General features: G+C 38.9%; 1 protein-coding gene across 1 annotated transcript; it reads left to right on the forward strand.

The window, feature by feature from the left end:
* Window positions 1-1964: 1964 nt before the first annotated feature.
* LOC110044006 (astacin-like metalloprotease toxin 1) lies at window positions 1965-12514 on the forward strand. Its single transcript, XM_020749518.2, has 8 exons — window positions 1965-2288; window positions 7053-7094; window positions 8069-8212; window positions 8330-8459; window positions 8755-8936; window positions 9589-9807; window positions 11148-11270; window positions 12366-12514. The coding sequence occupies exons 1-8, from the start codon at window positions 2189-2191 to the stop codon at window positions 12413-12415; spliced, it is 990 nt and encodes a 329-aa protein (XP_020605177.2). The 5' UTR covers window positions 1965-2188; the 3' UTR covers window positions 12416-12514.
* Window positions 12515-13365: the final 851 nt, after the last annotated feature.

Consider the following 13365-nt stretch of genomic DNA (forward strand, 5'->3'; position numbering starts at 1 on the left):
GCTGTTTCGGCCAATCAGAGCGTGTGTCATGGAAACTTCATTATCAAAGACAACAAATGATGACATCTCGGACCAAAGTATTTACAAATTAAACTTCGGCGATGAGGCAACAAATAGTAAAAATCTCATAAAGGAAAATATACCAACTAAACATCGACCACGAGGCAACAAATAATAGAACATCTCATGCCGGAAAATACACGAACTAAACATCGGCCATGAGGCAACAAATAATAAAACATCTCATGTTGGAAAATATGCGAACTAAACATCGGCCACGAGGCAACAAGTAGTAAAACATCTCATACGAACTAAACATCGGCCATGAGGAATCAACTAATAAAACACTCATGCCGGAAAATATACGAACTAAACATCGGCCATGAGAAAACAAATTATGGAACGTATTGTGCAAGGGAAATACGGGGAGGCAGAAAAAGAAAGTAACGATCAGAAATATAAAACTAGACCCAGGTAATGAGGAAAGCAAATAGAACAAAACAATATACAAAGCCGGGAAAGCAGGAGAAAAGCAAGTAAATGTGACAGTGCTATGAATATCCAAAAAGTTAAAGCGAGCACGCGGTAATGAAGACGGTGCAAAAAAAAACTGCCCAAAACTGGAATAAACTCGAAAACGAAAGAGACGATAAAACCCCGCTAAAACTAGACTAAACGTACAAAAATAGAATTGGGAAACCGTAGAATACCAAAACTACCAAAGGGGGCAGACCAACTAAATAAAATGCCATGAGCCGGTTTGCGGCCCACGGATAAACGCATACGGCAAGTACAAACATGAAAGTGAAAAGCGAAGTACAACAGAAAGGGCAAAAGTTACTTAGGCCCAGTTCAGACGCCGAACTTTTCATGAGCCGAACCAAATATATTGAATTAAGTACATGAAAAGTTCGGCGTCTGAATCAGTTAAGAACGGCTATTTGAATTTGGAACGGCCCAGCCGTTCTTCCCGCCTAGCTCAGCCGGGAATTTCGGCTTTGGAACGGCTTTAATTTAGACGTCGAACTTTTCATGAGCCGAACCTAATGCATAACTTATTATAACGTATTTTACAAGCAGTTTTTACTTTGCCTGAAAATCGCTGATATTTCGATGTGTTTTGGTTTAAACTAAATAAAGTTCGGCGAATTAAGTTCGACGTCTGAATCAACAGGTGTGCTTTTGATAATTTGGGTCGGTCCAAATTCGAATTAAGTTCGGCTCATGAAAAGTTCGGCGTCTGAACTGGGCCTTAGCTGTTTAGGGTTATCCTGTGCGAATACCTCGGTCGGAGCCATGTTTTGCTCGACATTCTCTTGAAGACGTTTGCTTTTGGACTTTAAGACCGAATCAGGCATAAATGCTCGAGTCAGTCTATCGAAATGATAATGAATGGATGTCGGCGATACCTCTTATACTCGCTTGGCTAAGACAGCTGTAAATAATTCTAGCTACTTGTACATTCGAGCAGGAAATGTCGTCAACCATCCTCGGGGACCCAGGGGCTGCTAGTTGGGACGATGCGATATTTTCAGGCGAAAGTTTCTTCCGCTCTTGAAGTAAACTTTCGCCTGAAAACATCGCTCACCCGAAAATATCGCATCGTCCCAACTAGCAGCCCCTGGGTCCCCGAGGATGGTCGTCAACAAGTTAGAAATCAAAATGTTTTGGCCATAATGAATCGGCTGACTTTAAGACGGAGACTTTGGGTCAACTCTATAACAATTATCTTAAAATATGTATATTTTTTGTGATACCATGAAACGGTAGTTATTTCAGATTCATTATTTTCGCGCTCAGAACTCAACACAAACTAACTTTATTGTTCTTATCCACTAGTCTTTTGTGTCGAGAAACAATGTGAGGTATTCAAGCGCGACAGAGTAATAACAAAATCTTGGTTACGACACCTGAAGTTTAATTTAAAACCGGAAAAACTACTCACACATAAAAAAACTAGTTAAATGCCTTTGACTGGGCAAACCAAGTACCATTGCAATATTTTGACATCGTAGAGAACGTTTTTGTAGAAGGAATTTTTGGGCCAGCTGATTTGAAAGGGCAGGAAAAATTCTACTCTGAGGGTTATCCCATGAGGTCCAAAATCTATATCAGTCACTGGTGCAATATGCAGTATTGATATTTGTTCCGAAAGTAACCGATCGAACACAGCGAGTGGATTGTCGCGATGAGAACCAATTTTCTTCTCCTTCTCTTCTATTTTGCTGTTGTTCACTGCAGAATACGCTCAAAGACAGATCGTGTGGACCTCTTAATACAGGATATCGGTGGGTACTACAATACAAAAGCGTTGTCCTTTTTCTTTCTATTTATTTTCGCCCAAAGTTTAAAAAGTGCTGCTCCATTTATTGGTGTAGTTTCACATGCAGTCTTTGACTAATAGCGACAATTTTCTGATCTATTCTCGCTTGAATCTGTTGCCAAGTTCTTTGAGCTAAGATTCCTAGAAACTGTTCATCAGTAGCAACCACGGGAAACATTTTTTAGCGCAGTTTTCGAGGTTTCATGCTTTATTCCGTTTCAGTTCAGTCAGATATATATGCATAATTTGTTGACCAAAGGTCTGTGTATTGATGTTGGTCAGTAAGGTGAATTTTGGTGAGGTTTTCATTATATTTTCTCGCATGAACGCCAGACAAAATATATATCATACGGTTTATTCCCTTTAAGAAGAGACATAATTTTTTGGCAATGTTTGCTTGAATAGATCGTATGTTTCGAGGATTCAAGTAAATACATATTCATGAAGGTTTCATATTTTTTCCTCATTTTTTGCTAATCAAGTACATTTGACCAAATGACGTATGACACGTATTGATCAGTACAAAACGAGTGTGTTGGTTGTTCCAGAATGTCCGTCTTGTCTAACAATAGACACTTTTTTGGCCCTTGACACGCAGGCATGACAACGTAGACTTTCACTTCCCACTTTTGCTCAATTTGATGAAAAGATTGCAGTAGACTGGTAATGACCATGTATGTAGCAAATTCCAGCTTTGATAACAGTAAAATAACTAGTCAAACACGATTCTAAAGTTTGGGATCAATGAGCCTAAACTGAAGTTCCGTTGAAGCGGCGCGGGAACGGAACTGACGGTACTGGAGATTCATATATCTGCCGTGACGGAAATGTTAGTGAAGAAAGACATGCAAAACTACCGGAGAGTAACAAAAACACCAACAGCACATAACTGTAGTCGCTCTTCTTCTGGATTTCAGTTTCTCGTTTACTTTGTCGCAAGAATCTCTGTCTCCGTGCGTTCAGTTGTCAAAGGAACCAAAAGCACCTCTGACCAAGGACAATAACAAATATTGTACATGTATTAAAAGTAACTACAATTAACAAAATCTCTTTTTCAAAATATCGTATTAGTATTGCATTGCTCTGTCGAAGACATATCTTCAAGAGAAGGCAAATCTTCAAAAGCGGACTGTCAAAATTTATTAAAGAGTCAGGTTACACGCGAAAAGAAACGGGTTTGTTCATCGGTTGCGTGCACCGGCTGCACGGAATTTAATTCGGCTACAGGAGAATACACTAGCCCTCCAGCGGATCTCTGACTATTTTTAAGAACTGCAGCCGGTATAAAATAACAAGCGGAAATTTCTCTTTGTTAGCAGGCACTAAAAGCAGCTGTGATGACTTCGCGGTCGGCTTACAGTCCTGATTGCGCTGTTATCTACTCATACTATCTAGGAAACGACGGATTCGCAGCATTTTCTTTACCCTTTCGAAACTGTCTCGAGGACATTTTGATCTTTAATAGCCTCTGTACATGTACCTGATCTTAGTAATTATTTCAACTGTGACGTATGCAAGCAATTCCATTTTCTTTTGATGCAAGTTATTTTGTCTTTTCACATCGGTAGTGACACATAAATTGAAATTTTTCTTACACAGGTGCACAGCTGCGCCTAGAACTAATCATAGAGTGTTGTTTTTCAAGGCAATATTACAGCCCCGCACTTAAGATTAATGTTGATCTCCTTCAGTTTCATTTTGCGAGCTTTTCGTCAGACGAAACGAAGTATTTTGCATAAGTCGTATATTCTAGCTTGGGGACCAAAACTAGCAACTTCCCTCGTTAAGGCACAGTTGGGGCTAGACTTACAACCAAAAGGCCAGTGAAGTATTGGTGGAAAGGACTTTTAGAAAGTCTATGTTAGCGCAAGCTCATAAGTAAGAGTAAATCGTTATAGCTAACATAAGTTATAAGGATTGGTTTAGGAATTCTAGCGATCGCTGTTTAAAAGCTGAAAATAGTAGTGAAATATAGCAAAATTCCTTGATTTTTCTTTTTGTTTGTTCCGCGTGTTTTCTTTTTGGCCGTTTCATAGCGGTTCCAGCGAGTTTCAGTTTTGGGATTGCTTGCTCACTACAGTATGTATAATTATAGAGAACAATTTTAACGCATCTATCGAAAAGATAGCGGGGGCCGTTTTAAGATTGTTAAAAGTGTGGCATGGGCCTTAATGCTGATACAATCTAAGTTATTCCTCATATTTTTATTTATGAGCCTCTCAAATTTTCAAGATATGCCTCAGCCAACATAAGCATCCCGCAATGCAATGCTAATGCGATATTTCACAAGAGATTCTTGTCAACTATTGCCATTTTCAGTACATGCACAATTAAAGCTGTTTGCCCTTGGGCTTGCCCTTGGTTCCTGATAGGTCCGAAAGAGATGCAAACACCCTGCGAAATATTATTTACAAGATTCAGTTCCAGTGTCACGTAAAGCTAAGTGGACAAACTTTGCCAGAGCAACTGTGCAATTCCTGTTCACAGCTTATGTGATGTCAATGCAGAGTATCCGGTCACCTCGCCACCAGGGAATTTCGCCTCCAAAGAACTCGTCTCCAAGCGAAGTCACCTCGCCACCAAACACCAACGAAAAGATAAACTAGTCGAGTAAAGTAGTCGAGGTGAATTAGCTGGCGAATCGGTTTGCCGCGCTCTCGTTTTGTTACTTTCTTGTTATGATTGTGCAGTGGTCTTTTGCATCACTGAAATGGACAACGCATTGCCTTCTTAGCTTTTTTTTCCGAGTCGCATATATAGGTTATTCCTCGTTCTTTCATCCACTGCCTTGTTAGATTATTGGTGGCGAGGGGACTTCGCTTGGTGGCGAGCTTGTTGGTGACGAGACTCCCTGGTGGCGAGATGACCGATAACCCAATGCGGATCAGCTCCAACTGGAACTTTTGAAGATCGTCCTAAGCCCTCTCTTTAAACGAACTAAAATCTTTCAAAACTGTGGCAAGCCTGGCGTCCTAACAAACAAAATCGAACTTAAAAGGTCGACAAAGAGCTACAAAGGGTGAAGTTTTGAGGTTTGTGATAGGTAGAATTCAAGTCCCAACGTGGTTTATTTTGCTTTCCTTTATCCAGGGACAGTGCTATAGGCGAGTCTTTGACGTCATTGTCAGTTACATTTTTCCTCATTAACATACGACTTTGCGCATACAAGGCATCATGCTAGATACCATTTTACGAGAAAAACTTAAAGAGCTTGTGAAACTTAGTAAGTGGTAGAATTTTTGGCTCTTTTGGTGTAATATTCGAGGAGAAATTGGCTTTCAAAAACATCAAAATTTCTGTGTGGCAAAAGCGCTAATGAGCTCATACATTCTATGTATAATTTTAAGCTTTTAAACCCTCGTCGCACAAAAAGTATTCAGTACGTCGCGCTCAAATTCCTTGGGAGAGTTAATCGTGCTGTGCCCTTTCAATATTCAGTATTAATCTCTTTGTAGCCCCATCAGAAACTGCATCGCTTATGGTAATGAGGCAAATATTGTAAACAAAGATTCTCCTATAGCTTTTCGCTTAATTAACACGTAAATAACATAAACTGAAAGAACCAATGTTTTTGTTGTTAAATTCATCTCAAAATAAAGGGCAACACGGAAAAACAAAAGAGGGACATATGACCAACGTAAACATAGCCAAGTCGTAAATACGATGGCACATCTATTATAAGGGAAATCATGTAAGCCCTAAAGGAGTCGCTCATTTAAAAAGTCTCGATAATATGTTGTTTTCTACACTGACAGCTGGGCACTCAAGAAAACAAGCCAGCTAGACAGGAATGCAATGTCTAATGCTCTATAGGACAATTTGCCATGTAGCACTAGATCTATTAAATAATCTTACCTGTACACCCGTGAAACCTGAAGAATATAAATCGCAATTGCCACTCTTGTCCTGTCTACTTCAATACAAATATGACAGAATTCATAGCTTCTAGTAATACTAATTTTTGGATAGATCTAAGATCTCGGAAGTGATCTAAAGATAAACATACGTGCATTTTTTTTTGAAGGTTATATAGGCTATATGTCCTTTATACCGCAAATAAGGCTAAAAGTTGTCCCTCTTTTGGGAAATGTCGATGTCAGAATAACAATTTCAATATATTAAAATTCAAACTTGGCTCCGACGTTAATAGAGAAAAAAAAAAAAAAAAGAAAAAGAAATCAAGTCGAGGTTAAAGTGATGAATAAAAGGTTTCTTTTGTTTCATTTCCCTGAGTCTCGGAGCCAAGTTAGAATTCTAAGATATCGGAATCGGTCTATTCCTTCAACGTTCTAGCTCGATCTATAATCTCAGTAAAAAAGATGATGAATTGTTTAATATATAATGTGTTTTATAATCCATCAAATATTTTCGCTCGCGCGCGATTGGCTTAAACACGTCACGTGACTAAGTATTCCCCAGCTAAAACTGGCAATATCCGAGTGACATTCCCCAATTTTGAAAACTGCGCGTGTTAGGAAAAATATTTAAAGGATAATAAACACAATAGCCTCCATTTTGCGCGACGATATACTCGGACATTATCTGTTTCTCAAAGCTCACAGTTTTCCTCGAGCTACGCTCTCGGAGAACTGTTCGCTTCTCGGAGCAGACAATGTCCGCGGACAAATGTGCGAGCATATTTCCTGTTCCGCGCCAAATGGAGGCTATTGTTTACATGTTTTCCAGTTACGTATCCTGGATTAACTCTACGATATTTTAATAATTGCAGTTGAAAATGATGTTGATAAAACAAGATCAGAGGAGACCACTGGTAAGACAAATTGAGCCAGCTCAATGGGCCATTTTAGTCTTCGTGCAAAACCTTTCATATGAAAATGAGATAAATTGACATGAAAATGAACCTGTAGGGCGAACACATTTCCATATGAATAGTTTCGCTCGGAGACTTGTTTTGACACAGAGGCAAAAGGCATCTCGGAAATGGCCTATTGATTAAGATGCCAGTTTTCGTCCACCGATAACTTAGCGTGTCTGAGCCTTAAAATGTTTTCCTGTGCCTTGTGAACATCAAGGAGCTTAAAGTTACAAAAGGGACACATCTTTCCAAGTTATCTGCTAGCACTGCGATATTGATTGTATTTTTTTTATGATATGCGCTGTGCCATTTCTTAGTGGGTGACAACAAGGCACAACTTTTTGACCTGTATTTGATTTGGTTACTTATCGGGGAATAGGTCGCCGAAAACAGGTTGACAAATAACAGATAGACCAGCTACACCTGTAGACAAAATCGTTTTACTGCGTGCCTCAAAGGGAGGCAAAATAGGAAAACAAAATGATTAAGGCCTGGGGAACAAGGAGCACGTCTGTTGATAAAGGGCTTTGAAATGGGAACATAACAGGAAGCAATGTTTCCAACTAAACACCAGACAATGCGACCTAATATAGGCACTAAAGGTTTATTTTACTCTTTCCACTTTCTTTGAGTAAAACGGACACTGTTTCGATAAAATCACAATCATTAGTTCTCGGTTATTTCGCGTTGCCTCGCAGAAAACGGAAAGGAATAGTCAACTATGCAGGACAGATCCCCTTTAATTTCTCTCACGTGATTCTTATGGGCTTTGAACTTATAACACGAATTTCGTTTAGCAAGACCTTATTTTCTTCACGGAGCAGACTGTATTCATGTCATTACATTATCTTTTCAATATGACTTAAACAGGCTTTATTCACACGTTGTATTATCAGGCTGAAAAATTTCCATTGTGTTCGCTCTTTTAGGTCTATTTGAAGGGGACATTGTCATCGATAAAGACACGGAACGATATCTTACTGGTGGAGAGATCACATCACGTGACGCTGTCGTCAGTCCGGTTCTATATTGGCCGAAAGGGATAGTTTACTACACGTTTGACGAGGCTTTAGGTGTGTTATTAACGGTAGAGATGGTATCGCAATTCCTCATGCAGTTTTCCAATCGAAACCCAATCAGTGGAGACTCTACTTAGTTGATTATTAACTATGTTATGTTTTCTCCTTTAGCGCCTTTTACCGTTGATCTTGTCAAACAAGGAATTCGCCATCTGAAGGAAAGGACATGCTTGAAGTTTGTCGAACTTCCGAAAAAAGACACACAGCATAAAAGTTATGTGAGGTTCTTCAGCGGAGATGGGTAGGTTCATATTCAACAATGCAATAAATTTAATGAATTTTAAGGTTCTTTATAACTATTTTTTCTTACTGGTAAACCGAGTAAGATGACGACAGACGGTGAATAAGAAATTTATTACATTTTTATCACGTTTTCTTCACCTAATAAGCATGTCTTCATAACTCCGGTCCCGACTTTAAGCCAATCACAGCTCGCATTGTATCTTAACAAGCTACAGCTGTACAACAATAAATTGTTATTAACGGCTGTATTTCAAACGCAAACTGATAATTGTTATTGTTGTCACAATTACAAGGTGTTACTCCAGGATTGGCAGGGATCCCGGTGATATCGAGCAGAATATTTCCATCGGCATTGGGTGCGAGAGGATTGGGACGGTCGTACACGAGATCATGCATGCTTTGGGATTTTTCCACGAACACACCAGGCCGGACCGCGACAAATACATCAACATAGATTGGAAAAATATTGAACAGGGTGAGACTGGTCGAAAAGTTTTTTAACAGATTATCACTGAGGTTTTGTAGCGTTTAGATTGATAAAGTGTAAGGATAAAATTAGGTATAAAATAGGATACAGCGTTTGGAGTATCATTTATGAAAGTTAGATGCATTAATATGTCATGGCAGAACATTGTTATATAATCCGACATAGTTTAAGGTGATTGGAGAATTTGCCTTTAGAACAGTCAACTTACAATGTAAGCTGTCGACGTCAACTTGATAATCAGGCTTATTTCTGTATTAAATTACTCACTTACTCACCTGGAGAAGTGCGCAGATGGTCTAAGAATGCACCTTGAGGAGACTTGAACAACTTACCTACCTTCTCACTTCCTGCTGATATAAATAACAGTGGTTTCTTGGGGCTAGTCCAGACGGTATGGTTTTGCGCACGAGAGTCACGAGTAGGACCATGTTTACGACTCGAGGCACGCTTTTGTGGCCACCGTCGTAAAAAAGGCTAGCTGGTCATCATGTAGTGAGGCAGGGTGAGAGTATGCAGATGTATTGAGAAATCTAAACCAATAGTCACAGCAGATGTTGACACTAAATAATTACATAAATCTGCTCGCCAAACCATTCCAATGTGAAATTGATGGTAGATTAATCTGGTTTTCCATTCGTAGAACATGCTCGCAATTTCCAAAAGTACCCGCGAGATCTGGGCTCTAGCTTTGGCAAGCCATATGACTATCAAAGTGTGATGCATTACAGCAAGTTTGCGTTCAGCAAAGATAGGAACATTCCCACAATAGTGCCAACGGATGAAAAAGCCACCATTGGCCAGAGACTGGGCCTGAGTTACTATGACAGAGAGGAAATTAATAAATTGTATAACTGTCAAGGTGAGAAAGAAGGCAAAACAAAACAAAACAAAACAAAACAAAACAAAACAAAACAAAACAAAACAAAACAAAACAAAACAAAACAAAACAAAACAAAAAAACCAAATAACTTTGTAACGAAATAATGCTTAGGATTAACGGTTTCAAAAAGTAAATTTACTATATTGCCTTATAACATAGCGCGCGCGCTAGTCCTACCTAATTCCTATTGAGCCATCATGAACGAAATCTCTTTATATAATGATCAAGTGAAGGTGCGCGCTCTGATTGGTCAATATGGTTTATTGTTCCAGTAAACTCATGAAAATTTCGCGTGTCTTCTGGATTATTATACAAAAGCAATAGGCCACAAGTTTCTATGGCTTAGTGGCATGATAAACCACTTGGGATGTTGGAAGAACACTCGAAGAATTCGTAAATCACTCGCCTGCGGCTCGTGAATTACGAATTCTTCGAGTGTTCTTCCAACGTCCCAAGTGGTTTATCAGCCTATAAACCATAAAAACTTGTGGTCTATTGCTTAAATATACGCACGGCCATGCGTATATAACATGACGTGTGCAGTTTAAATTTTACTTCCGGCTGGGTCAGAAACCGCGAGGGGTTAGGACCTGAGACTAGTCAGGCTGTGACATCAAAACAAGAACGTAGGTCTACATATCTTTCGTAAATGTTTACAAATTTGAACCAAAATCGGAAGTACGCTTGATTGCCTAATTCATAGTAAGTTCCTGTAATGTTTTTCGTTTCTATGTGTTTGGTTCGAAAATAAGTAGACCTACGTTCTTGTTTTGACATCACAGCCTGACTAGTTCCAGGTCTTAATCCCACTTTTTGCGACTGCCAAAACGTGGTAAAAAAAACGATATCCAATTTTTTTTTTTACCATTTCCACATCACGATCTCATGAAGATTTCATCAAGCAAATAAAAGTATCTGTCATATACACTTTAAGGTTGGGGCTGGCTATAATGCTCTAGATGTATAAGTTCTACTCAGCGAGGAGTTTAGTCACGTGTGTAACTGTTTGTGGCATTGGCCTTGATCTTTTTGATACAATGCACGTACTCGTATCTCTTTCTTTGATTCCTTCTTTCGTTTCTTCTCTCTTCCTGCCTTCCTTTTAGTTCCTTGCTCCCTTCCATCCGTCCGTGCATCTGTCTATCTACATTGTATCTGTCTATTTGTCTGTCTGTCTGTCTGTCTGTCTATCTGTCTGTCTATAATTCTGCCTATCCGTCTGCACTTTTCTTCTCTGATCATCTGTTTCCTAGTGGAGCTTCTGTTTGGTATATTCTCCATTTTTCTTGGATTTTCTGATTTTTTTTCTTTTTTATCAGAGGATTGTGTTGACAAGATGAGCCCGTATAAGTGTATTCTTTTGCAAACACTTCAGATGTGTTCAAGTCCCAGAGTTCAAGCATTCATGATTGATGATTGCCCTAAAACGTGCAATTTTTGCGGTAAGAGATCCATTTTAATACTCGTTTACTCATTTTAAACGTTTGTGTAGGTGCAACACCTCATAGGTTTCCCTCAATGAATATATTTGGATTTTGGTCCTTTCATTGCTCATTTATTCGAAGTTTAATCTTTATTCGATCTTCGAAACGTTGGTTCATCTACTCTTAAATATAATTTATACTGCATAAATTTGTATTTTAGAAGTTCAAATGGCGAATAGCTGCCAGCTGGGCTTGTAAATATTAATTTGAGCATTGAAAATGCTCAGTTCACCGAACAATGGAGGCCATCTTTAGCCATGCTTCTTTAGAAAGGAGCGCTAGTTTAATATTATATTTTCAGAACCCGAACTTAATTCATATTAAACTCAATCGACTTTGAGCCGTGTGCCATCTTTTCCTGAAACCCTGGTGAAAAATAGCTATTTCTAAAAATTTTAATCAACGATTAAATTCGAAAGGGATTGAACAGAATTTCTCACTCTGACGCGAGAAGAAATCAAGGACTGTTCACAGATGGTACAACCATTCGTGACCCACATACAGCGGTCATTTTGGTCGGTAACAAGAAGAACCACTTTTGACTGCAGTCGATGCGAAAGCCCACCAATCAAGCAATTCCCCTCGAATCTGATTGGCTGACAATGAGTATTCTGCACACATATTTTAAAACAACAAAATTGGAAGCGGCCAAAGGGTTAGCTAAGTGAAAGTGATATAAAGCGCTTGGGCTCAGTGAAAGTCATTAACGTAATCAGATTGTTCTGATTTTGATAGACTCACCTTTTTGATGCTTGCGTTCTTAGGGTGAAAAGAGTTTTGGTCGGCTTTGAACTTCTTAACAGGGCACTAGAATTCAGCACCTAGATTAATAATATTCCTCTAATTCTCTAAACAACTTATCAGTGTTATAAAATACAAAATAGAGGTGATGATAATAAATACAGAACTGAAATGGTAAAAAATATATATATATATCCGAACTCTCCTTGATATGAAATGTTTCAATCATTAGCGAGAAATGACATCAACATGCATGGTACTGAAATATGATTACTAAACCAGTTTTTTTTTTTCCTTACTTTTCATCTTCAGCTCGAAGGGATAATGTGTCAGCTAAGGACTCAACATCAAGCAAGAGCTAACAAATAATTACTTGAAAGTAAAACTCGTACCTTTTGCACTCAATTAACCTGTTCATTACAAAACATGCTATTTTAGAGAATAAAGATCTATTTTTGCTACTTGGAGTGATTTTGGTACTGCTTCTGCGAAATTTGGTTCCCTTCCGCAAAATTTCTGTGTGTTTTCGTCTCGAAAGGCGTCAGGTGTCTGCGAAATTTTGACGAAAATTTCGACGAAATTTCGCGATAACAAAGAACGAAATGCGACGAATTTCGTTTGTATTACTTTTGCGCAGTATTGTACGTTTGGACAGCACAACCCGTACTGGGATGCAAATGCGGTGGATTGTATATGGAAATATATCAGTAAGGGAGCTAAGCAGGACTAGAAGTGCCATGCATGTTGTGACACTGCTTCTTTTCAGAAGTCGATCGCAGCTAGGAACATGGGAAATGGGAAATGTCAAGGCAATCTAATAAGAATGCTAGTGACTAGTCTGCAATCCCTGGCATCTTAAAGTGCTACTGAAACGAAATTTTCGTACTCTCTTTTGTTAGCCCAATCTATAGTTTCAAAGGTGCTTTAAATAATGGTACACTTTATCTCTGTCAAATCCTAACGGAAAGTGCTTTATTTTTAGCTGCCGAAATCGACTTTTGAAGTAAAACTGTGTCCGGGCTCTGGAACCGAATTTAAGGACCTTGTGACGTCGCTGGTTGTATTTACGCAGGAAGCGCTATAGATTCTCTCTTGTTTTCACCTGATTTATTCAAGTTTATTCTTCATATTGTAGATACCTGCTAGTTTTTTACCTTGTAATTTCTGTCCAGCGTTGACAGGAAATACACATCATAAACGTTGGAGGGCGCCAAAAGAGTGTAGATTCACCAAAATGAATGCTACAGATTAGAACAGCTCAGTATACTTTTCGAACATCTGGAGTGCTCGACTGGAGACTTCGAAGACACGA

Source organism: Orbicella faveolata, unplaced genomic scaffold (assembly GCF_042242905.1).
Source record: "Orbicella faveolata isolate gen_17 unplaced genomic scaffold, um_ofav_v1 contig_12, whole genome shotgun sequence".
NCBI lineage: Eukaryota > Metazoa > Cnidaria > Anthozoa > Scleractinia > Merulinidae > Orbicella > Orbicella faveolata.

What these genes read in the sequence shown, in the direction of transcription:
- LOC110044006 (XM_020749518.2), top strand. Translation starts at nt 2,189, where the DNA reads ATGAGAACCAATTTTCTTCTCCTTCTCTTCTATTTTGCTGTTGTTCAC. An exon ending in CACGTTTGACGAGGCTTTAG is followed by an intron (nt 8,213 to 8,329) that starts GTGTGTTATTAA and finishes TTTCTCCTTTAG; the next exon opens with CGCCTTTTACCGTTGATCTT. An exon ending in TAAATTGTATAACTGTCAAG is followed by an intron (nt 9,808 to 11,147) that starts GTGAGAAAGAAG and finishes CTTTTTTATCAG; the next exon opens with AGGATTGTGTTGACAAGATG.